This window comes from Pezoporus flaviventris, unplaced genomic scaffold (genome assembly GCF_033815535.1).
Source record: "Pezoporus flaviventris isolate CSIRO_AGI_PZ_B2104156 unplaced genomic scaffold, CSIRO_AGI_Pfla_v1 ptg000036l, whole genome shotgun sequence".
NCBI classification, from domain to species: Eukaryota; Metazoa; Chordata; class Aves; order Psittaciformes; family Psittacidae; genus Pezoporus; species Pezoporus flaviventris.
Genome location: NW_026892584.1, coordinates 21059648 through 21084093, shown reverse-complemented (window position 1 = coordinate 21084093; position 24446 = coordinate 21059648). Strand labels below are relative to the sequence as shown.

At 46.2% G+C, this 24446-nt stretch overlaps 1 protein-coding gene and 2 long non-coding RNA genes across 3 annotated transcripts; all 3 read right to left on the bottom strand.

Moving 5' to 3' along the window:
- Positions 1 to 2155: 2155 nt before the first annotated feature.
- Positions 2156 to 8531, bottom strand: LOC133274351 (uncharacterized). The gene is made up of 3 exons (XR_009745126.1): positions 8286 to 8531; positions 7739 to 7816; positions 2156 to 2459 (listed from the first exon to the last, which is right to left on the bottom strand). It is a non-coding gene; the product is annotated as an uncharacterized LOC133274351 (long non-coding RNA).
- Positions 8532 to 12452: 3921 nt separating this feature from the next.
- Positions 12453 to 15375, bottom strand: FOXG1 (forkhead box G1). Its single transcript, XM_061463442.1, has 2 exons — positions 15246 to 15375; positions 12453 to 14996 (listed from the first exon to the last, which is right to left on the bottom strand). Exon 2 carries the CDS (start codon positions 14849 to 14851, stop codon positions 13475 to 13477), a length of 1377 nt encoding a protein of 458 aa, XP_061319426.1. The 5' UTR covers positions 14852 to 14996; positions 15246 to 15375; the 3' UTR covers positions 12453 to 13474.
- A 3029-nt stretch (positions 15376 to 18404) lies between these two features.
- Positions 18405 to 21972, bottom strand: LOC133274349 (uncharacterized). The gene is made up of 2 exons (XR_009745125.1): positions 20660 to 21972; positions 18405 to 20279 (listed from the first exon to the last, which is right to left on the bottom strand). It is a non-coding gene; the product is annotated as an uncharacterized LOC133274349 (long non-coding RNA).
- Positions 21973 to 24446: the final 2474 nt, after the last annotated feature.

The window sequence follows — 24446 nt, the reverse complement described above, 5'->3', positions numbered from 1 at the left end:
AAGGTAAGTTAGGAAATATTAAACGACTGCTTGGTGGAGGGTGGGAAATGCAGACAGCTTTGCAGGAGCTCCTAACCAAGCCCCAGTAGATCCCCATTTTTCTGAGAAAAAAGGTAGAGGTATGAGGGCATCTGTTTAACCCTCTTATTAATCTTTTTGAAAGCAGGAAATGAGATATAATCTTTAGGTGCTGACTTGTGACTTTCACTGTTGGTAGTTTTTGCAGTACCGGCTACTACAAGGTGTGCATGTGGCCCAAAAAAAAATAAAACAAAAACAAAGAAAAAAAAAGCCCCATACACACACACAAACAAACAAACAAAAAAAAACAAACACAAACAAACAAAAAAAAAACCAACACCCAAAACACACACACACAAAAAGAAATGCAGGCCCAAACTCCCGTGACTCCCGTGAGTCACAATGTTTAATAACTAACTAGGTTCAACTCTGCATGTCTACGTGTGTTTGTATTCCCATTGTCAGGGAATAAGGGTGTATGTTCTTCATATGTTAGGTTTGCAATTTCGTGTTGATTTCGACATTCCCTAACGACCCATCCCACAGAGGCGTCTAAAAGCACCTACAGATTATCTCCCATCTCTCTAATGTGACACACCTACCTACATTTTAGGGGTACATCATTTGAGACATATTTACAGTTCAACCCTCTCAGCAGACAGGAGGAGAGATCTGCGTGGAATTTAAAATCAAGAATGTAATTCTTTCTCAAACAAATAATCTGCTCCCTTTCAAATATAATTAATGTTTTGATAGTTCATTTCTTGTGAGAGAGAGATACAAAAACAGAGGCAACCTCTTGCGTCTCTGTTTGTATATTTGCAGCAGGAATTTACAGTACCTATCTCGTGAATGTGACAGATAGAGTGTTCTAAACATTTAGAAGTTTATTTATTAGCAGAACTACATCAAGAAACTGACAGGGCTTTACCCTCCACTGTGCCCATTTTCCGCAGGTTTTTGTTGCAGAGGAAATTGCGGTTTCAGGAGGAGGACATTAGCCTTTTATTGGGATGAGAACTGTTTCCTAGCTCCCAGGATGCAGCCTCCTGTCCTGTTGTGCTTGGGAGGCACATGTTCTTGCGCTTTGTCTTTCATTCTCCTCTATCTTCCCTCCGTGGGCCTGAGCCTAGACCCTTTTTTTTCCCCCTCAGGGAGTTCAGGAAAACAGTGGGAACAACATTTAGGTTTTGACAGTCTTCAGCGTTCAGACTGATCCGAGCAAAGATGTGTTTCAAGGCATATAGTCTGAACAAAGCCATGTTTGAAAATGCCCGGAACGTTTGTCAGATGCTTGTTAAATACTGTTATATGATCGGGTGGCTCATTAGTTATAGATACACTACCAACTCCAGCAGGGCTGAGTTACCTTTTTTCCCTTTTTCCCTGCTTTCTTCCTCTCTTTTCTTTGTCTCCCTCTTTTCCTTCTACCACCGATTTCACAGGAAAGTACTCAAAGGCAGTCCTGCTGCGCTCAGGGACGAGAAACACAGTTATTAATTCTCAATGTCTACATCGTTTCTACAGCACAACACAAAATTGTTTTCGTGGAAAAAAAAAAACAAAAACCGAACTTTGTCTTAAATCCAAATACTAAAATGCTAAAACGCTGGGGATTGGCTTGATACCAAAACCATCCGGCTACACTTACCCAGCTCACGAATGGTCAGATTCGACTTCCACCAGTACCAAAAGCAAATTTCCCACTTGCATCATTGGAGACTGCATTGGGATCCCTTTATGTCTACAGCCAAGCAATACATTTTGGTATGCCGTTTACTTTCCATTGCCACACTATTTTTCAAGAGTGAAAAATTTTTAAAAGCTTTAGTTTCCAGCTGGGGTTGCTTAGCTTTGCTCAAACCGGTGTTCTCAAAGAAAGGGAGGACGCATCTGAAAATGACTTTTCACGAGAGAGAACCAGACCTGTGGTCAGTCAGTAAGTCTTTAGCAACAATAAACATTAGTAATATGCGCCATTACTAACTTTAAAAAATAATTAGTGGACTTAAGAGAGTGGAGGTTGAATTTGCATTTTGAAAATGGTGCTCTGGTTGTAAAGGAAACAGTCCTGGCTAGTTGGATGGCAGGCTTTCTGAAATGAAAATTAAAAAAGGGGGGGGGGGCAAAAAAAAAACTAACCAAACAAACACAAACTCCAGAATGATCCTCCTGAATCTGTAGTCTTTAAATAAATTGATACAGACCTACAGAGAGTTGCCTTCCTGCACAGGAGTAAGAAAAGTTGGATTTGGACAATATGATACTGTAACCCCCTTTTAATACCATCATATGTGTTTTCTGGATCTACCTTTTCTAGAAACGCCTGAAATGTCTTGTAAACACCTGGGCACTATGACAGAGATAACCTTAGTTCAATGCAAAGTTACCAACCTCAGTCCTGAGATGCAATTAATTCGACGTTTGCCTCCAGTGATCTGTGAAGAAAAAAAAAAAGAAAAGAAAAAAAAAAGAAAAAACATAAGGGGGGGGGAGACACATAAAAGAAAAATATTTACAGCACTGATCTGATAATATCTAGGAAAATGTCAACCACACACTTTTAAACTCATGTATTTAAAAATGATAAAAAAATAATAGACAGAACTTCGGTACCTCTGGGATATGCAACTGGTCTGTCTTTCATCAAAGACTAACGTTAGGGACGATCGCACTTACGTTTAGAAAATATTGTTATTTTTCTTAATGGGGAAAATTGGACTCCCGCGACTTAGATCTATGGTTTTTAGAACTAGGATGGAAATTGGACTGACACCACTTTGCACTTTAACAATCGGATTTCGTCAGGGTACAAGTTGTTTGTTTAACCCGACAGCTCCGTGCACCCCGTCGCACGCTTTTACACACTCATTAAAACGATTATTCACGACCTGTCGAGTGTTTTCTCGTTCGTTCACGGGAAAGACTTAGCGCTCTGAGATTCAAGCGCATAGGGGCAACTATACCAAGGGCCGAGGGAAGAGATTACTTATCTCGGTGATCATCTGATGTGAGGCCACCTTATCTCTACAGGTTGTAAAGCAGCAGTTGCTGGAGGTAAAAGAGGGGGAATCCCACCTCACCCTCCCCGACAAAACAAAAGGCGGGAAGAAATTAAGAACGAAGAAGGGCTTGACACTTGCTCAGCACCTCCCGCCGGGTCCCAGTCTCGCTTCCCAGCCTGTAGTTCGGGCTCCCGCGGCGCCACTCTCCGGGCAGGGGGTGGCGGGACCTGCGCCCCGGCGGGGACTGGGGGGGCCGGGGGACTGCGGGACCGGCGGCCTTCTCCCCTGCACACGGGTATCACACCGCCCTACGCCAGCTATCCCGTCCTGAGCTCGCCCTCCGCCGCCGAGGTGCCTACGCCAGCAGAGGCGAGGCGGGGGAGACAAAATATTGATGAAGCCGAGCCCTCCCGGAAACGTCCACAGAAGAAAATGCCGGGTCGAAGAGGGAGAGAGAAAATATATGTACATATAAAAAAAAAAGCGTGTTAAAAAATGCATCAAAATGTTCAGCGGTCCTGGGAGGGGAAATCTTCTAACCAAACCGCTTAGCAGAAGGGCTGGGGTGATTTGTTTTGAACCGATTAAGTCACTAACCAAAAAAGCAACTTGTGCCTTGGAGTACTTTGGTATTTGAATGCCGATCCTTCTTTTCTGTTGTTGTTGTTTGTTTTTTTTAATATATCGATTCCTGCTTTCTGTACTTAGATTACCCCTGATTCTTAAATTCCATCTATGAGGAACCCCCAGGGGCCTTGCTACTGCTGGGAAGGTGTTTTACACTTACAGAGGAAGCCAAGGGCCCAGAAGACGAAGCACACATCGACTCCAGTTCAGCCTTTGCAGATCCAGAAAATCATTTTTCATTTGGAAGAGATCTAAACAGAATGCCCCTTTATTTAAAAGAAGCGACCCCAAATGCATCAAGGGTTTTAATCTGAAACGGTTTCTTAATTGCTGCAAAGGCAAGCACGTATAAGTAATTTGTTAAACTTATTGGATTGCAATAATCCACTATCAGGTTAGCTAAGAATGGATCTGTCAAGTGTGTTTCCCAGCCTAAGTTCTTTCGTTCAAATCAATCTGGTTTAATAATTAGCAGACAAAGAACCCGAAATATGTAAGCAAATACCTGAAACTCTGCATAAATAAACATACTAATCAATAGCAAGCTACTCAACACTTGTCTTATTGATGAAGAGACAATCGATTTTGCTGTTCCAACCTGCAATCAGAGATCCGTATTTAATTATTAGCACTTTTACCTTTACTGATTTAATAATAAAAATAGAGCTAATAAGTCCTACCCTTCCACCTAAATGCAAATCATAGTGATGACATAACTAAAAGCAACTCACGCTTCCCAGAAAAACAAACAACTTTGCTAGAACAGAATAAACAAGCAAGCAAGGAAAGGAGTTGTAGTGCTGCCTTTGCTGATGAATGCTAGAGGACACTTTCACATTCAGAAAAGATAAGGCAGATATATACGTGCATACATACACACGTGTGTAGACACTTGTGTGTGTATAGCTGTAGAGATATAGCGGGAAAAGTTCATTGATAAAACAACAATGCGATTTTTATTTGCATAATTCTCATCCGTTTTCTCAAAGACCCATATGAGTGTGTGTGTGCACTACATGCTAATAAAAATACCCTTGCCGTTTTGTTCCACTGTGATTCTCGCCTCAAGATGCACCCGCTATCGGAAGTGTAGTTCAGAAACCCTAAAGGAAATTTACTTATCACTAGCATGTTTTTAAGTTACCTATGAGCCTGGGCATGATAAATATGTAAGTAGTTATATCATGCGCTTAAACACATCCCTTCATAGACTTCATAGTAATCTGTCCCAGCTTTGTTTCGTTCAGGGTCTTGTGAAAAGTCTCGTCCGAGCTGTCATCCTCATTTGGAAATACGCTGGTGTAGGGTTGCGAGTGTGTTTGGGTGTGCAAGGAGCATAAAAGGGGGGGAAACGCAAGTTCTAGCGTAGCATCACCCAGATTTTGCTTCAAAAGAACAGTCTGGTAACCGGTGAATATTACCCGTATTTAATTCGCAAAAGTTACAGCCTTTGGGGACATGCAGTGCTTCACAATGAGGTTTTAGTTATTTTTATGAGAATGCAAATATTTTTTCTTTCTCCTTTTTTTTTAAAACCTTTTTCAAGGCTGAGAAAGAACTACTGGGTTTTTTTTTACTCTGTAGCCAGATTTTAGCCAGATTTTTTGGCAGATACCTATCTCCTCTTGGATATGATCAATTTAACAGACTATCTAATATTAAATACTTGCGATCACATCATTTCTGGGTAGAAATAAGGGAAGGGGGCGGGGAGGGCAGAGAGGGGGCTACAAGATCTTTTCCTTCCGCTAACGAACGGAGCAGGACGAAGACCTAACCGAGAGGGCCTTCAAGGTAGCTCGGAGCTGGGCGAGGTCTCCCCTGCACCCGGGCGCTTCAGACCCAGTCCCTTGGCCTCCGAAGCGCCCCGAAGGGGAAGGGCTCCTTTCACGTGGGTCTACCACCTTGAAAAAGATGTCTCTGTGAAATCAATTGTGAAGAGGTCTGAATTCCCCACGGGCGGGAAAAATATATATAAACCCAGGAGAGCCCGGGCTTCGTGCCGCCTTTGTAGCTCGGAATTCAGGCTCCCCGGCCAGGCTGCTCCGGGCGAGGAGAGCTTTCACCTCTCGTCTCAGGTTAAGCAGTTCTTTACAGCTAACTTTACAAGGATGCTTTACTCACCTTAGGATAAGGTGACAATGGCAGGCTTTTCTCAGACTGCCTCTCTTTTATTCTTTCCTCTCAAATCACGGATAACCCCAAATACACTCGGAGGACTCCCTAGAGATAATTATTTGAAACGGACTTTGCATTCATTTCCCCGATTGAGAATAGTAAATCCTCTCTGTGTAAGTCTAATTCGCTGGCCTGATACTGTATTCTGTTACACGGTATTAAGAAGCTGGGGGGAGGATGGGAGGGGGGATGGGTGGGGGTGGAAAGCTGCTGGTAGTTGCTTTGGTTACCTGCTTATTTTGGCGGTTTGATTTATATCCTTTGGTTTTGTTTTTTCAGATTTTCGCTGGGTTGATTTGCCCCAGCGGAGTAGGGAGTAAAGGAGGATGGGTTTTCTATACCACTCCTGGACAGGAGCACCCTGCACTAATTCCCAGGAAGAGGACTTCCAACGCTCTCCCCTGAGGCAGCGCGCGTCTCTTGGCGGCTACCAGGATGCGAAGACGGCACGGAGAGGAACACTCCTTTCTGAAGGAAAGGGCAGAGGCACTGCCCCGAGCCCTCCAAATACAGGCCTCGGTGTTAGGCCGGCAGGGCTTGCCGGGGCGCTGACGAGGCCCCGGGAAGCGCCGACTTTCGTCCGGCTGCAGGACCCCGCGGATCGGTCATGGCCCCGCTCTCCCGCTAGGCAAGAGCGCCCCCAGCCCGCGGCGCGAGAACCACCGCCGCTCCCTCCGCCCGCCCGGCCCTCGCCTCGCCCCGCGGACACGCGTGGCCGGGCACGGCGGCTTCGCGCGGGTCCTGCAGCCCCGGTCCTTTCACGCAGGTGTGGGCACCGGTCCCGGCAGCGCAGGGCGGGTGGACCACCCCCAGCGGGACCCACCCACGGGGCATCCCCGGCCCTGTGTGGGCCGGGCGGGCAGCAGCACGGCGGCGGGGCTGTCAGGGATTGATGCCGGCGTGTGCTGTGCGCGTGTGAACTCGCGCTTCCCTCGCACCCGCGCCGTTCCCTGCGGCGCAATGGGGACAGCCGCTCGGTACCGCGGCACCCTGTGCTGAGGTGCCTAAGCTCCCAGCACCACGGAAAACTTAATGCTCGGTGTATTAAAAATTGAAGTGTTTTCCTGAGGTTACACATGGCAGGAGCGAGGGAGTTCAGGACATCGGCCTGTGGGACACGATCCTTCACGCATTCCCTTCTCCACGTCGGGACAACAGGACATGAGCGGGCCGGTCCACGGCAGGCCCCGTCCCGGGGTCCTGCCCAATCCCCCGCCCCCCTGCTCCCTCCCCCCTGCAGCATAGTCACTCTGAACAAACCAGTGCTATAAACCTCCGCCCCTATCCCGAGATTTCGGTTTAAGCACGTAAATCTCAACACGCACAGGACGTAGTCACGGAATCTGGGGAGTGGGGAGAAAAAGAGAGTGCCTGGAGCTTGCCGGTGGAAGGGAGCTTTGCCCGTGGTCTGTTATAAAGGCGCATTTGCTCTGCTGAAGCACTCAGAACAAAACCCAGATCAGTTTTAGACGTACGGCTCTTTACAAGCTCTCTCTACTTAGTCTTGCAGAATTTTTGGCTTTTAGCCGCTTTCCTGAGACTTTAGGAATATAAGCACTCTTTACACAACCCCCAAAAGATTAGAGAAGCCCGCAGCTTTTTCTCAAGCGACAGGCTCAGATTTTTGAGAAATAACTCATTAAGGAATCCGCCAATACTCGCCATACTAAAACCGTCTTTCATACAGAGATGGAACAAGGAGCAAATTTTATCCAGGAAAGCGGGATGGCGTGGAATTTAGCACTAAGCCACATAATATTTCTACGCCAAACAGTGACCTAAAAGGCAGGGCACCCTCAGGGACCTGCGGGTACAGCGCTTTCTTCCGCCCTGTTACCAGAGGACACGGATCACGAGTATAGCTATTTGACTCCTGGGTGTAAAAGAGGAGTAAAATCCGCACTCACCCTGCTCCGGCGGAGGACTCCCATCCCCAGGTGTCATCGTGCGCCTTTCTTGCAGGTACAGGCAGTTTCTCCTGGCATCTTAAAAAAAAAGGCAAACACAACATTGCACCCGTGTGACTTTCTCTGGCGTTTGTGGCAAGCAAGCAAAGAGCACGTTAACAAAACAGACTAAAAAATCTACAGATGAACCATGAGAACCGCTTAAACCGGCAAAGAAACTTCCAACTTACCGACTGAAACGAAAGAGCCCGAGGGGGAGGGGGAGGCCGGGGGAGGAAACACTTTGAGGAAGAGACCCCCCAAAAACATAAATACAAGGAGTTTAAAAAAAAAAAACAAACAAAAAAAAGAATCCTAACATTAGGCACACGCAGTTTTTGTGTAACTGGTGCTTTGAAACTGTGCTTCGATTGCATGGGCGATCTGCTTATCGGGGGGCACGGGGGGAAACAGTGCGTTCAGACAGAAGTCTGTCGTCTCTGCTCATATCACATGGATCTGCCTGCTAGGAGAAGAGATAGAGAAGGTTTCCTTGAAGTGCACCTACCCTTCTGGCGGGAAGGCTTGATGGGATTGCTGGGCAGGTTTCTTCTGGAGGGTCCCATCTCTCTGGAGTAGCTGCAGTGGAGTTGAGGGCAGGTTCTCCGGTGAGGTAGGAATGTGCAGGAACTCCGCCCTCTGGGCACAGTCACACAAACCCAGCAAAACAGCCACAGCCAGCCCTAAAACCTCTAATGATCTTCACCTTCACCTCTTTCTAACCCAGATTTCCACCACTTTTCCATCCGTTTCCCCAGGCATCTTCACCACGGGGCCGGGGGGGTGGGGTGGGGGGTTGGGGAGAGATTTCAAAACAGGAACTCAGTGCACAAAACTGCAGAGAACCTGCTATAGACACTAGCGCATGGACAGACACCTCTGCAGGGTTGTGTGCGCGTCTATCTGTCTGTATACATACTTATTGCCATTAGTTGAATTTGTAGTCACGTAATACGTATGCGCATATACTTTCGTGCTTGTGCGGGTGTATTATTCACGCTTACACCACGAAGTACAGAGCAGTGACTATCTACAGGCAGACTTCTTTTTTTCTTTTTTTTAATTGCCCTTTTCCCCCATCCTAAGCAAAAATGCGAACAATTAAAGAATATAGTCACTAATAAAACAGTTAGTCAAGCTTAATGTCCTTTCTTAAGCAAAACTCTGATGTGGTTCAGTCAAAACGTAACCGAAGTGTAGTGGGAGCTTTGCTTGAGTGAACAGTGAATTCGTAGGGATTGAGACCTCACATTAATACAAGTGGGGGTGTGCACTTGAATCATAATTTCTGACATAAATCTTAACAGTCACCATCAGAAGTTATAAAGAGCAAAATGACGTCCCAGTTAATTTTTTTTTTTTGTAAGTGCCTGTTTAAAAATTATCATTCCCCCAAACTGTAGTTTTGTGCCATTTAAGGCAAAATATATTATTATTCACTTTCTCTTACACTTTTTTGTAAGAATACATTCTACGTAACCGATACTATTTTATAGAAACAAAAGAAAAATATTTTAAATATGTCAAAAGCTGATTGGTCCAATATCGCACTGTGGATTCGAGTTACAGTTTTTTATCCCTCAAACACGTTTGCAGAAGCAATCTTAAAATCGTAATTGGAGGTTTCTTGATGAGCAGATTTCTTCTCCTGCGATCTATGCGAGCAAATTTAATCACCTCAAACATCAACTAGGAATATAACAATAGCTCCTTAATTCCATAAAGACCACCTGTCCCCCATAAACACTCTAAATTAGGAAATGCTAAAGAAATGAGGATAAGACACCTCAACATTCTAGGAATGTGCATGCTTAAATAAATAAATAAATAAATAAATCCTAAAAGCTTAGCCTGAGGATTTGCCATGCAAACCACAAAGAAAAAAAGTATTAGATATCAGAATTATTGTCTGATTAAAAAAAAAAAAAGAAAGAAAGAAAAAGAAGATAAAGAATGACACATACACACAAACCCCACCAAACTCCAACACCTCACATTCAGTACAGAAAGAGCCTGCACAAAGATTAGCCTAAAAGACGTCCTCAGCGAACAGAAGGGCTTCTCTGTCTGGGAAGCAGGCAAAGGTAAAGGCATATTTGGGGCCTTGGCAGTCCTGCTACAATCCATGGGAGTTTACATGTTTGTTTTTTTTTTGTTGGGTTTGGATTTTGTTTTCTTTTTTTTTTTTTTTTTGGTGGTTTTTTTTTTTTTTTAGTGTTTTTTTTTTCCTTTACAAAGCCAGTCTCATTGCTGGTAGTATGTATATGGAAACGTGAATAAATTCTCAGCCCAACACCCAGCCCTTCCCCCAGTGAAAGAGAAAGAGGGAAAAGTCTGTAGCACCTGAACTGCTTAGGCAGCACTTTACTACAGTGAACCTAAAGGAGGAGAGCATTGAGAGCGTGCCGAGCATTGCTTAAACGAAGTCTGGAGAGACGTACATCAGGAATTTTTTATATAATTTTTAGGAATTATAATGCATCACTCTTATCTAATTAATGCTTGTTAGCCAACCCCAATCTCTGACATGGTGAGATTGTGCTTTCCTCCAAACTGACTTCTCTTTTTCCTCCTTTTAGTACACTGACAGTGGATTTTTTTGCATTGCCAACTAATACTTTCAGTATGCGCTAATGGATTTCCTACGGTATGCAGCCAATTGAGAGTGGTAAATAATAAATCATTTCCTTTGTCAGATGCAGCAGATGCCATTCTTTCAATTTGCTTAGGCACAAATATACAGAATGGGGTCTCGAGGCTTAGAGAGTTTAAATCACACCTATTTAATTTCATTAATTCTGATAGGTTTGTTGTAAAGGTGTTTTGGGATTCTTTTTTTTTTCCCTGTAACTTCTTTTAATGACAATGGAGTGAAGAATATGGGGGACAGTAGGCGCTTCCAAGTGGTGGTATCATCTCTTTATGCCCAAACAAAGCAACCTTTTTTCTCATAGTGATGATTAATTTTGAATTGCAGAAGTGAGAGTGAAAGCCAAGAATATCAGAGATTTCTCTCCTTCTCCCCCACACAGAGCAGAGCTGGGTGTCCCATCTCTCATCCATAACCTTTCACTCCCCTGTCCTTCCTGCAGATCTGCTTGCATCTGTTTATATATTACTTATTTTCAGAAGATTTCGCCTCCCTCCCCTCATTCTTTCAGCATGACAAATATTCTGCTTGCAAGAATTCAAATTTGCTATTGCTTTTTAATTCACACCCCAGCATTTCTAGCCCCCCCCCCCCCCCCCCCCGCCTCTTTTACTTCCTCTTGTCTGTCTAAGATCAGCTTTTTAAAGTGTTTGTGATAACATCTCCGACTGAGAGATTATTTTTCATCGGGCCTATTGTGAGCGGTGCCCGGTTTATTGCACATCTGCGGAGCCCCGTTCAGACTACACAAACGTAACAAATGAACAACTTGTCCTCTGCGGACTCACCGCGGGATCCAATTAGTTCCTAAACCTTTTGCAAAACTTTTCTAATTATTTTCAAGAGTTGCGGCTTTTATAGGCTTCCGTAAACTCATCAAGAAACCAATTCTTTTTTTTCGGATTAAATGCTTCTTAAAATTAGTGCTAGTGTAGCCCCCTTAAATCTAATGGGTCAGTTCTCCAGGCAGCGGAGAGTGGGGTAGTGGGCTACGGTGAGCATTGCCGCCGGCAACCTGATAGCGAAAAAGAGCTCCTTTTCAAAACTTTACATTAAGTTAAACATAGGTTTGGGATTGATTTGGGTCCTCCCCCCCCACCCCCCCCCCACCCCCCTCCCACAGCGTTTAAACATCGGTATGCAAGCCCAGAGTCACGTGACATATCCATCCCCCCCCCCCCCCCCCCCCCCCGCTGCCTCCCCGCAATGTACCGCAGCTTCACTCCCCCCACCTCCCCTACCTCCTTCCCCGTCCGGAGGGTGAGTGGGACAGGAGAGAAGGCTTCCAGCTCAAAAACTACCCCTGCTTTCGCAACATCAAAGCCAAAGTGTTTGCAGCATTAAAAGTCTATGCATACATATAGGATAGATACTTCCGGAAGAGTGTTCCTTTAAAATAAGGACTGTATTTTATACACAGACGTACCATAGCTTTCTAAATTTGATCAACTGATTCTATGAGAGCTAATATGTATATGTATATATATACACACATACACGGTCCTCTTTAATAGATCTCCAGTTATCATAGAGTCGAAATTGATATCTTTCAGCAAAATAATTCTTTGAATGCATTTCAGAGATTGCAAGAACAACACGTATCTATGTAATCATGCAATCATGCAAAAATACCTTTTTTCTATGGCGTGCACAAATTAATTTTTAAATGTATGTATATATAGTTACATATATACGTACACGATTTTGAGCATCTTCAAACTAAAGCAGAGGTTTTAGTAAGACATCCTACCTCGCACTAACAATTTTTAAGAGGACTTGATAAGAGTTCTGCCCCAAAACGGAGGCCGTAGTGTTTAGCTAAATACCCTGATCCCTTATATTTGAATATACTGCTGTTAAAGACAGTATGATGGGGAAAGGGAGGAAAAAAGCGGGGGGGGGGGGAGAAAGGAGCATGTAAAAAATGGTGGACTGCTGTAATACGCAGTGCTCTGATCTCCCTGTAACTTTAAAGCCTCTGGCATTTTAATTTTAGTTAATAAAAGAGACAAAAACCCTATCAAGTATATATGAATTTAGCCTATTTTTTTATTTCTGTGTGTTCATAGTAAACATTTTTGTAAGTGACAAACACGGGCATATGACCACAGTATCACAATCAAGAAATTTTAAGACGACGTTAACAATCACTCAAATTTATGCGGCATTTGCGCAACACAGGTTACATATTTGCAAGGTTTACCTATAAGTACAATAGGTATTAACATTTCACTACATTTAGAAAAAAAATAAAGGTGACCTGTTAGTGACCACATACATCAAAATATACACAACACAAACTGAAGGCAATCATTAATTTTGTCCCCTTCTGATTCATTTGAACGGGCAGTGCTGCAAACTGAAATAATGTTGCTGTTTTTTAAATTACTTCGTACACTGAGTGCATTTTGTAAAACCCAATCTTTGGTCTAAAAGTAAACAAACAAACGAACAAACAAAAAAAAAAAAAGAAACCCCAAAAAAGCAGTTCAGTAAAGAAAAGGCTAAAATAAGAAATGGCCAAAATGTAGTTCTCAGGCATCTTTCAGGATTAATTCTGCTTAAATACAAATTGCGTTTTAAGTTTTCTATAGTTTTCTTTAATTAAATGGTGGTTTGTGGTTTTGGTTGGGTTTTTTTTTTTTTCTTTTTTTTCCTCTCAAGGTCTGCACCCACCGACATATCCATGATAACTTATAATACTGCAAACATGGAGAATCTGGCGGCTTTTACTGATAGACTTATCGTATTTGAATAAAAAAATTGCAAAAGCAGTCACTATTTAGATACACATTCTACTATAATTTTGTCTTCCAAACTTCATAGTCTACAATGTAATCTCCCCACATTGCACCTTGCTGACACTCCTCACCTTGGTGGAATAATAAACAACCCTAAAGACTGAACAAACGTACAGAAAATGGGGGACTTAATAAAAAATACCTGGACTTTTTTGTTTTGCTTTTTTTTTTCTTTTCTTCTTTTTAATTATCATTTACAATGCAAATGTGTGTAAAATGTTCACTTACAGTCTGATCCCATGGATGTTAATGTATTAAAGGGTTTGAAGAAGACCCCTGATTTTGATGTGTGAAATAATCAGAAAGTCCTCCGGAAAGTCCTGTTGTAAAACTTGGCAAAGAAGGTCTTAAGGACTCACAGGGGAGAGTGGAGGGCGCCTGTGGCGACGTGGAGGAGGAGGCTGCCCTGGCCGTCATTGAAGTGCTGCTTTGAGAAGTCATTGAAGGGTGAGGAACATGGGGGAAAAAGTAACTCGTCTGTCCTGCTAGGAGGTTTACAGAGCAGGGGTTTAGGGAATAGGTGCCGGAGCAGGGAACTGACAAACCACATGGCACTGAGGCGGCCAGAGCTGCTGCTGTGAGGTGATGAGTGGCATAAGGTATCTCTCCATTGACTAGTCTATCAACACTTAACCCATTGGACGTGGAAAAGGAGTGGTTGTTCCCCAAGGAGTTTTGAGTCAACACTGAGCTGTAGGGCATAGGGTGGCTGGGGTAGGCGGAGGTGGTCCCGTTGTAACTCAAAGTGCTGCTGGCCCGGGGATGATGAAGGGAGAGGAAAGGGGACATAGGCCAGTACAAGGATCCTGCCCTGTCCATGAATGTCAGTCCGGTGGAGGTGAGTCTGGCACCCCGCTTGAAGGCCAGCTTGGCCCGCGAGGTGGTGGAGCGTCGGCGGAGCTTTCCGGTGGTGCCCCCAATGAAGACGTCGTCACTGGAGGGGTCCAGCATCCAGTAGTTCCCTTTGCCCGGGTCGTCGTAGTGCCGGGGCACCTTGACAAAGCACTTATTAAGGGAGAGGTTGTGGCGGATGGAGTTCTGCCAGCCCTGCTTGTTCTCCCGGTAGTAGGGGAAGTTCTTCATGATGAACTCATAGATGCCGTTGAGCGTGAGGCGCTTCTCGGGGCTCTGCCGGATGGCCATCATGATGAGAGCGTTGTAGCTGAACGGCGGCTTCTCGTACTTGCCGTTCTTCTTCTCCCCCTCCTTCCCGCTCTCCCCGTCCTTGGCCCCCTCCGCTGCCCCCTTCTTCTCCTCCGCTGCCTTCTCCTTCTCCTCCAGCTCGGCTGCCGCCGCCGCGCCCGCGTCGCCTTTGCCCGCCAGCATGTCCGCCTTAGCCACCTCCAGGGCGCCGGCGGCGGCGGCAGCGGGGGGCGGCAGGAGGAGCTGGCCCTTCTCCTCGTCCTCTTCCTCGGCCGCGGCTGCTCGCTGAGGCTGTTGCGGCGGCGGCGGGTGGTGGTGGTGGTGATGGTGGTGGTGGTGGTGATGGGGATGGTGGCTGTTGTGGTGGCTGTGGCTGCTGTGGTTGTTGTCGCTCTGGACGGCTTCGGGCACCAGGCTGTTTATGCTAAAGGAGGATTTCGGCAGCATTTTCACTTCCTTCCTATCTCCCATGTCCAACATCACACACTAGTCTGAGGGGGAAAGTTGCAGCGGCCGAGGGAGCAGCCCGCGGAGCGGCGGTGGCCGAGGTGGCGGCGGCAGCAGCAGCGGTGGCAGCGGTACCACCGGCGGCGGCGGTAGCGCAGTTGGACCGCAGTCTCAAGCGCTGGCAAGTCATGTAGCAAGGACAGGAACCGCCGGAGAGGGAAAAAAATAATAGTAACAATAATAGTCACCAATCAGATAAAATTAAACCGAGTCAGAGCGGAGGAAAACAAAAAAAAAAAAAAAAAAGGAGAAAAAGGAAAAAAAAAAACACAACCCTCTGGAAACCCAACAAAAAAAAAAACAAACAAAAAAAAAACCAACAAAAAAAAAACCGCACAAACATACACAAGAAAAAAAAAAAAGCTACTTCATGGTGCCGGTTCCCCCGGCACGGCGGAGCAGGGGGGAGGACGGAGCAGCCGCAGCCGCGGGTCGGCGAGGAGCGAGCGGAGCCGGGCGGTACGGACCGCCGGGGCCGCAATTAATTTCAGAGCTGCCGACACGCACCGCCGCTGTAAAACATTTTTTGGTTTAACCTTTCCCACCGGCCGCCCAATCAGGGCCGGCGGCGTGCCCGCGCGTCGGCCCGCCCGCCGGCCAATGGCGGATCGCCGCCCCGCCCTCCGCCTGCCGCAGGCCCGGCCCCCGCCGCAGCCGCCGCCGCCGCCGCCGCCGCGGCTCCCGCGGCGCAGGGATACCGGCGCAGGGGCGCATCACCAAGGCGATTTGTGGGCACCCACCCCACCTTCTGCCCCCTCCAACCTCCCGCCGCCCAACACAAATCCCCTCACGCCAAACAAACAGCGCCTGTCCCAAGACTGCGGCCCCAACCGGGTTTTCGTACTTCCTAGTTTCTCCGGTGGACTAAAGCTGCCCCGTCGCTCTCTGTCCCCTCCTCTGGCGGCGGAGGAGGAGGACTGGGAGGCCGAGTGGGAGAGGAGGCTGCGGCGCACCGGGGGCGGAGGTACTACTTTGCGGATCCCCCCGAAGTCACTCAGCAAATTTATTTTTTTCTAGACCCCTGTTATTTGTTGTTTTACCAAGAGAAAAAAAAAAAAAGAAAAGAAAAAAATAATAATCAGCTGGAGGGTCCGCGGGCGGTGCGGCCGCCCTGCAGCCGACATTGGCCGGGGATCCGGCTGTGGCCCGGCCGGGACGGAGGCCGCGGCCTGCCGGGGAAGACGGCGTCCCGCAGCACGTCATGTGAGGTGGGAAGGCAGGGCAGCGGGAGAGCCCTCTCCGCTCTCCTCCTCTCCGCGCTCTCCCCGTATCCCCGGCTGGCGGGCGCAGCACCAGGCCAGTGGCGGAGCTGGACTTGGGGCTTCGCGCTTAGCCCCCGACTCCCCGTCCACAGCCGGCGCGGCGGCGGGTCATCCCGTGTCCGCCTTGGCGCTGCCGGTTCACTCCAGCCAGGAAACCGCAGGCCGTGTGTCAGGTGTAAAAAATAAATACTACTACTAATAACCCAGGATATATATATTACGGTTTTTTTTCCGCTCCCCCAGGCCCGGCCAGCGGTGTCCGGACATGGGGGTTTGGTGTAGTATCGCTGGGGGATGGGGGGTGTCTGGTGTCGTGTCGCTGGGGGACGGGGGGTGTCTGGTGTCCGCTACTCGGCTGCTGGAAGGGCAAAAGAACCGGGCTGGCACCGCTGCTTTCTGCCTGCTTCCCTCACAGAGAGTCGGGCTCGGGGCTGCGGAGTCCTTGGGCCCAGGGGCTGAGGTTCGCCGGCCTCACCCCTTCGGGCCTCACTGTGAGCGTGAGAAGGAAAAAAAAATCAGCCCTGAAACAAAGCGAAATAAACCGCGGAGCTTTCTCTCTCGGGAGGTAGAAGGGGAAACGTACTGGATGGAGAGCGTGCTGATCGCGCTGGAACCGAAGCAGAACGTACAGAGCCGCGCTCAGTGCCCGAAAGTTAACTTTCGTGCTGTAGGAAAAGATAATCCGTAGAAATAATAGGTGCACCTCAACCCCAGCTGAAACAATCTGTCCCGGGAAAATTCAGGTTAGAGCTCTCTGCAGCAAAAGCAGTTGTGTGTGGATGTGCGTTTTGTGTGTGTGGATGCATGTGTGTGAGGGAGAGAGAGAGTGTGTAAGAAAGAGTAAATAAGGAGAACAATTACAATGGGCCGGTAATAAACAATTGCAATTGGGAATGGCATGAACTCTGTACATTGGATTAACCTCGAATGACCTTACCACAATTGTATTTATTTATCTAATTTCATGACAGGTTGCTACTGAAAAAAAAAAAAAAAAAAGAGATAAAAGTCAATGATCAACCGCGCTGATTTTTTACTTTTTTTATCTCCTTTTTTTTTTTTAGAAATGCAGTTAAAAAAAAAAATCACGTCAATTTGTAATTATTTTATTGCTTAACACTGAAGTCAATGCATGAGAATTCTCAAAAAAGAGTGCAGTGTGGAGGATTTGAGTCGATCATGGCAAAGGGTAAGAGGAAAGGTAAGATTCCTGCATATTATTATGATTATGATGATCATTAACTAATATGTGTCATTATGGTGCACTAGGATCCCCATTAGGGTGGCTGGGCCCAATGCATTTTCCTACTCGGTCTAGCATGTAATGATTCGGTGTAACCGGATTCTTGAGAAAGGACAGGTTACGTAAACATTTACTGATGTGGAGTAACTATACTATTTGTACTCTGATATGCAGGAAGGAAAGTGTTGATTAACACAGAAGAAAAAAAAAAGCAAAATTAGCTGATTGCATGCTCATAAGTGCAAGCTGTCATTGAACTGCTTTTAAAATAGACACAGCTGGGTGTTTGTGTTGAAAAATTTCTTGTGTTTTTGCTAATACTGAAATAAGCATGATTTTGTATACCAAACATTTTCAGATCATTAAAATTTGTAATCTGTGCTGGTTTTAAACACAAAGAAAAGAAACAGATTCATTTCGCTGTAAAATTTGCTGATATTATATTAACTCAATCAGGTCTGTACAAATGGTGTATTGTGCCTTATCAAATCTCTTTGATCCATTTAATACACAAAGTGCCAAACGTGTGTATTGTTTGTTAACATTGAGCGTTTTATTCAAATCCCAGCTCTGCAGTGAGATGGAGGAGTTCTCGTTTAATGTAACACTGACATTGTCTGTTGAAATTTTAATGCGTTGAGGTGTTTCTTAGGTCAAAGCGGAGTTTACTTTGCTCTGTGATGAGGGATGAAAATGCAGCAGGGAAGAAAATGAACCTTTTATCCTTTCGCATTTCTGAGCAAAGGGCTAGCACTGAAAGAAGCAAGTTTTTAGAATGTTTGAGGATCTAGATTTAACATGCAGTCATTTGTCACGGATGCAGAATACTGTGCACAAACTTAGGATTTTTTTCTTTTTTAATGCCGTGGATATACAGTTCTACCAAAGAAGGAAATGTTGTGTCCAATATGTAGTGTATATCTCTAAGCCTATGAAGATTAATTCTCTGTTTACAGGACAGAGAAGGATATGTGAGGGAAGCCAATTCAATTATTAGTTCTGATGGACTTTAGAGTCGCTCTTCCTTTTTTTTTTACTTTTTTTTTTTTCCCCTCTCCCGCAGAGAATTTTCCTTGTGTAAAACTGGAGGTTTACTTTTTACTTGGAAAGGCAGGAGTCCGGCCCTAATACCAGCTCTTCCTTGAGCTCTGCCCTGGCCACGACACCCGCTCCCGTCCCTTCCGGTGGTGGCTTTGTGCATCGTGGAGCCCGGTTGGGCCCCCAGCTGTGGTTGCTGTCAGAAGGCCCCTCACGGCAGCCCTCCCCTACAGGGAAGGGTTCGTGGGATGTCTGAAGGAGCAGCGTGTGAGTGGAAAGGGAGCGCACGGCCCTAGCCCTGCGGAACACTAGTGGGTAGGCAGAGGGGACCCGGCGCTGCTCACAGGCAGCTGCTCACCTGCGCTCGCGCCTGCCTGGGGACCCGCCGCCCTGAGCGGAGGGGATGGGCAGAGAGCGTCCAGCTCCGGGGTCATGGTGGGGGTGAGTAGCTGGGCTGAAATGTCTTGAATGAAGTGGTCAGACAGGGATCTTCGTGCAGTTCTGGGGTATAACTCATAGAGATAGAATTTCAACCGCACATTTTTCTCCCTCGTATTTTTTTAATTATTATTATTTTAAATTAAAAGTCAGTGGAAAATCAGACTCTTTCTCCTGTAAGCTCAATGGACACAGCATGCCCCCCATCTTCCTCCAGCTCCAGCCTTCAATTCCCCTTCCCAGGGGTGTAGCGGCTCTGTACTCTCAGGTTCTTTCAAGGGGTTAAAATTTACTGACAGCTTAAGAAATGAATGAGTTTTTTTTCAGCCATGAAGAAAGGGTATTTAATAACCACGCTTCGATGGCATCATGCTTCCATTAAACTAGTCGGGACACTTCGGTTTAGCAGTCAGTAATATCACATTCGTAGAGTAAACGCCTGCATGTATGCATGTATAAGTCTATTCCCCGTTGACTCTAAGCCTACCTTAGTCAGTCCAGGTTACCTGGGGAATTAAGGTAAGGGCTATCCAGCAGACACTGATACCCTGCTGCCAAGGCACGGCGAATGGGGACTCAGCGGTGCGCGAACAAAGAGAAGGAGGTAGTCAAACATTCTGAAGAGGGGTGAATGGGACTGAAGGTGGGTGGATGAATGGAGGCAAAGAGGGAGAGGAAGAAGCATTCAGCGGTCCACCCTTCTAGTCGCATTTGTGGATCTAAGTTTAGATGTCCATCTATAGCCAACTTCCAATTAATCAGCAACAGCTGGTAGTGGTGCTAACGTTTGGTGATTAGAAGTTAGTCTATTTAGCATGCTGTATCTTTCTTCCTTGGGCTTTGGTTACAGGTTATACGATTAGGATTGCGAGAACAGTAGTGAACTAAACTTCCCAGTAAGAGGTCTTCACACCAGGGAAGTGTTACTTTGCTGCAGCAGCCCTGCCTCGTCAGTCATTAGGAAGCTGCAGGTTGTCAGAGACTTCTCTTGTGCGCACACACGCGCAGACACACACGCACACACATACAAACCACAGCACTAAAACTAAATTAAGAAGCCGATGATTAAGACAAGCGTCTACGAGGCCTGTCATTTCAGCATCCTTCCATCATAACATTGTGGCATCGAGAAATTTTCTTGAAAACCCTGGAAAAAATGTCTATGGGAGAGTCTCGTGTTCGAGATAGCATAAATGGTAACGTCAAATATAGACTGGGAACTGCCTCGATGCAAGATAATATTCCGCAGAGGAAAGGAGCACCGCTGAGACCTTTGGGCTACCTGCGCATTCCTGAAACTCTGGTGAGTTATCTCCCCTTTCTCTTGCAGCAGGCATTGTGCGACTGGAACCGGACCGGGTTTGAAATCCGCAGCTATGTTCCCTCCGGAGACTTCGGGGAACTCCCTCTAAAGATAGATCTGTAATGAAAAGTCTCTGCTGGATGACTAATGGTTATTGGCACTCTGTGCCCCTTTAAGGAGATCAGCACATATTGTGCCGAAGACCTTGAAAGCACCCTTTAAATACAAACATTTTATGTCCCCCTCCCATGTATCCCCACCCCTGTTGTTTTCGGGCTAGTTGTGTTGTATCCCACCACCACCACCACCACCACCACCTCCCCACTCCCCCCCCCCCCCCCCGCCTTTAAGCTCTCTAGTCTTCCCTCCTCCCACCCCCATTCAGAACTAATTGCTCAGTTGTTTAAATGTTTCAACAAGAGCTAAATTTCTCCGTCCGATGATCTTTTGAGAAGCTGCACTGTACCATAAAGAACAACCAGCGGGGCACTGTGTACCTTGGAGAAGCCTGCGCAGCTCGGGGAGAGGTAGCGTTAAAACAGTGGCATTAACCATCGAGGTGTAGAGAGTTCCCCTTCCGATGAACTTTCAGAAGTTTCTTGGACGGGCGGAGGTTGGGCAGAGAACGTGGAACCGGGAAACATGGCTGCGGGGACCAGAAAGCTTCGCTGGTGCCGTAAGGGAAAGGCAAGATAGAATAGTGGCAGAAAGGGATCCGAGTAAACACTGGAGTATACATCTCCCACGGCGGCTACGCTGGGTGGAGAGGTCTGAATTAAATCGCCTTAGTTAAAAGCTGGAGATTTTATTTATTTATTCCTGTAGCTGTGGAATACCATCCACAGAGAGCCTGTATCGAGCAGGCACCAGACTTGGCGTGTTCAGCTGCCACTGCCAGAATTTTTCAGAACAGAATATTTTTACACTCGCTGCCAACTTTAATGTTAAGACGTGTGGTTTCTTACATCCTAAATGTCACTATTATTTTATATGTCAGTCTGCATAAGAGAGCCATCACACCTGCCTAGGTAATAGGTGCCCCTGTGTAATAAAAGCTTTCCCTGATTCAGGAATCAAACCGAAAATTAAATATCCCTTAAGAATTATCCACAGAGTTATGCAGACGGAAATAATGAAATGCAGGGAGAAAATGGACAAGTTAAAAACCTTGGACTGTTCTCGAGGTTTAAATACGTAATTTTATATTCTTTGTGTTTACTGTTAAAATATTCTTGGGCAACACAGTGCTTTTTTCCGGAGTTATCACACTGAATTAAAGATTAGGGGAATAAAATACAGGGCAAGAAAAAGACCTGGAGAAGAAAAAACCAAAACAAACCCCACAAACCCAAATAGTGCTTGAAGAAGACTTGTAGCTGCTCTTTGACTCCTAAAAACTGTGGCTGGAATATTTTCATGGTGTTGTAGCTCTTTAGCCTCTTACAAACGTAATCTTTGGCAAATGACACATGTATCTGGTTTGCAGTTTTTCGGTAACTCGAGAGAAAAAGCTCCCACCTCCCATCCCTTCTATTTTGCCTTCTTCGGCACAGGGACCGGTGTACTCTCCTTGCCGGTGCTGTTTCACCCCAGCGCTCCGCAGAAGGGGGCGCCGGGGCTGCCCCCACATCCTACATACCTGCCCGCCGGGCGCTGCTCGCTCTGCTCCACCCTGCCGCTCCTCTTCCTCACTGTACCGCACTGCACCGCACCCCTTGACTTCCCGGGATCTCGGGCTCTCCAAGATTAACTGAGGATCCAATTTTTAGGGCCTGCAAAATCGGAACATCACTCTCTTACGGTTCCCCCCCCCCCCCCCCAACCATCCCGCCCAGGGGCCCCCTTGTAACCATAGCAAAATGCCCGGTATAGCACAAAAGCCATGAACAGCTCTACACCCTTCTGCAGCAGGCTCTCGGCCAGACGCTGGGCAAAGCCCGTTTGGGCTTTCTGGGTGCTTGGGGCTCAGGAGGGAGGAGGAGGTTCAGGGACTCGGTGCCGGGGCACGGCCCGTCAGCACAAGGCAGCGGTGGGACCCGCACTTGTGGTGCCGGGGTAAGGGATTTACTCTAGCTCCCAGGACGCTGCCCGGGAAGCAGATCAGACCTTGGGCGCTCCTTGGTCCCCTCGCATAAGCAGGGTTGGCGGGCGTTGCCTCTTTATGTAGGTTGTTCTGAGCACTTTTTATACAGGGCAGGGTGGTCTCCATGTTTTCTTTCTTTCTTTCTTTACCGTAGGGAGGAGGGAGTGATAGTAAAGGGCTTGTTGGATTATTATAACCGCTACCTCTTCTAAATAAGTTTCTTGGGGAAGAGCGGATATCGTACCCTTGATATCAGTGGGTGTGCTCTTGCATTATTTTAATATGATACGTCTTTTATACAGAGCTTGTTTTCCTCCTCCCTTCCTCCCTCCCTCCCTCCCTCCCTCCCTCTCTCCAGCTCCCCCCTCCTTTTCCTCCCCCCCCCCCCCCCTTTGTTTCGGGAATTTGTTTCTCTTTTAAAGCACCAGCACAAACAAACAAACATAAAAAAAATGACTGGCAACAAGTTAAACCCCATTTGTGTCCCTCCCACGGAGCACGGACGGTGCCTTGCTAAAGCCTGGGGTTTGTAGTTTTGCCTCGACAATAATTTGACCAAGAAAGAGAAGCGGCTGCACACTTTCCGCGCACTGACAATGTGGAGAGGAAAAACGGTGAAAGAAAGAGTTCTCCCTGGATGCTTCTCCTTTGTGTGTTTTCTCTGCGTCTTTTAGATGGGGCGCTCGCATAGGCTTGCACACAAACACACACACTCAGAGGTTACGTTTCCTAGGGAGTTTTTAGAAAACAGTATTTATTATAATGGAGATTATAAACTCCACCTAAATAATCAAATCTTGCCGGAGCTCTGGAAACTACATCAAGTAAATAATTTCTATTTGCCTACTAGCAGAATGCTAGCACAGGATGGCATTACACTTTATTTTCACACTCATTTCAAAACGTCAATGAAAGGGTAAAGAAAAGGCTCACAAGTCATTGTAAGTTATAAATAAAACCATAGTAGTAGATCACTTTTTCCTTTTTTTTTTCTTTTTCTTTTTTTTCTTTGTTTTCTTTTTCCTTCTCTTTTTTTTTTTTTTCTTTCTTTCCTTCCAAGATTGATTTCTTGGGGTAATAGGCAAGAAGCGTGTTCTCACCGAGAGTCAGGATGGGGTCCCGCCAAGGCTTGACAGAAGGGCTCTCCCGGTGAGCCCCCGGGAGTCCCGCGACTCCTCTCGTTTTTACCTTACAGAATAGCGGAAAATAACATCCGCGTTCGACTGTGCTAAATGTACCTAAGAGGTACCTTTTCACGCAGTCGCAGGGTTTGTAAACGGTAGTTTAAGTTTATCTGTTGTGGTGGGCACGTGTTTTGTCACATGAAATTAACTTGTAAAGGCTTTGTATCATTTTTTGATTTGTGTTTGGCGACAACGCGGATCATACCTCATCACGTTGATAGTTGATACAATTGCTAAATTAAAGTCATGTTTTCGGCTTTGAAAAACAACAAAACCCCAACCCTCTAAGAGCTCAACCACCCAAGGAGAGGTGTAATAACGCGGCGCGATGTTTTCCGTGCGTGTGCTGTGTTTCCATGCACTTACGTGCCACTCTGCGACTCAGTTGTCTGTGCCAAAGATAGCCAAATCACTTCTGGGCTTCGTCCCATCAGCTGCCACCCAAAAGAAATAGTGATAATCACTCTAACCTTTTGGAGGGATGTAATTGACATTGTATTTGCCCCCGTCTTTACCTATTCTCGTGTGGTAAATATTAGCCACTGAACTGCTTGTGATTTTGTGTTTGAGCCCCAAGAAGCTCACCAAATCATCACAATAAAGCAGTCAAACCTTCTATGCAGGTCGAGGTTTTGTTGTCATTGCTTATGTTCTGTTTCTCATCTCGAAGGAGGACACCGTGTCGAGCCAAGTGTTCTCATTCAGGGGCTCCTCTGGACTTTCAGATTTTGAGTCTAAAGTTATCGGTGTGTTGGGGCTGAAATTCTGATTTTCCACATTTCAAAAAGGACGAGGATCTATTTATAAATGTTACAGAAGGTTTCGTTACTTCACGAACAACAAAACGGGAATAGAGCTGCAATTTTCAAGAAAATAGGATTTCAAAATATAGAAATAAAAAAAGTATCATAGACGATGTATATTTCAATCGAATAACAGAAAATGGCTTTAAAATTCAGAACAGTAGCGATCCATTATGTCTGTTTTATTAGTGAAAAGTACAATTACTCTAAAATA

What these genes read in the sequence shown, in the direction of transcription:
- FOXG1 (XM_061463442.1), bottom strand. Translation starts at nt 14,851, where the DNA reads ATGTTGGACATGGGAGATAGGAAGGAAGTGAAAATGCTGCCGAAATCC.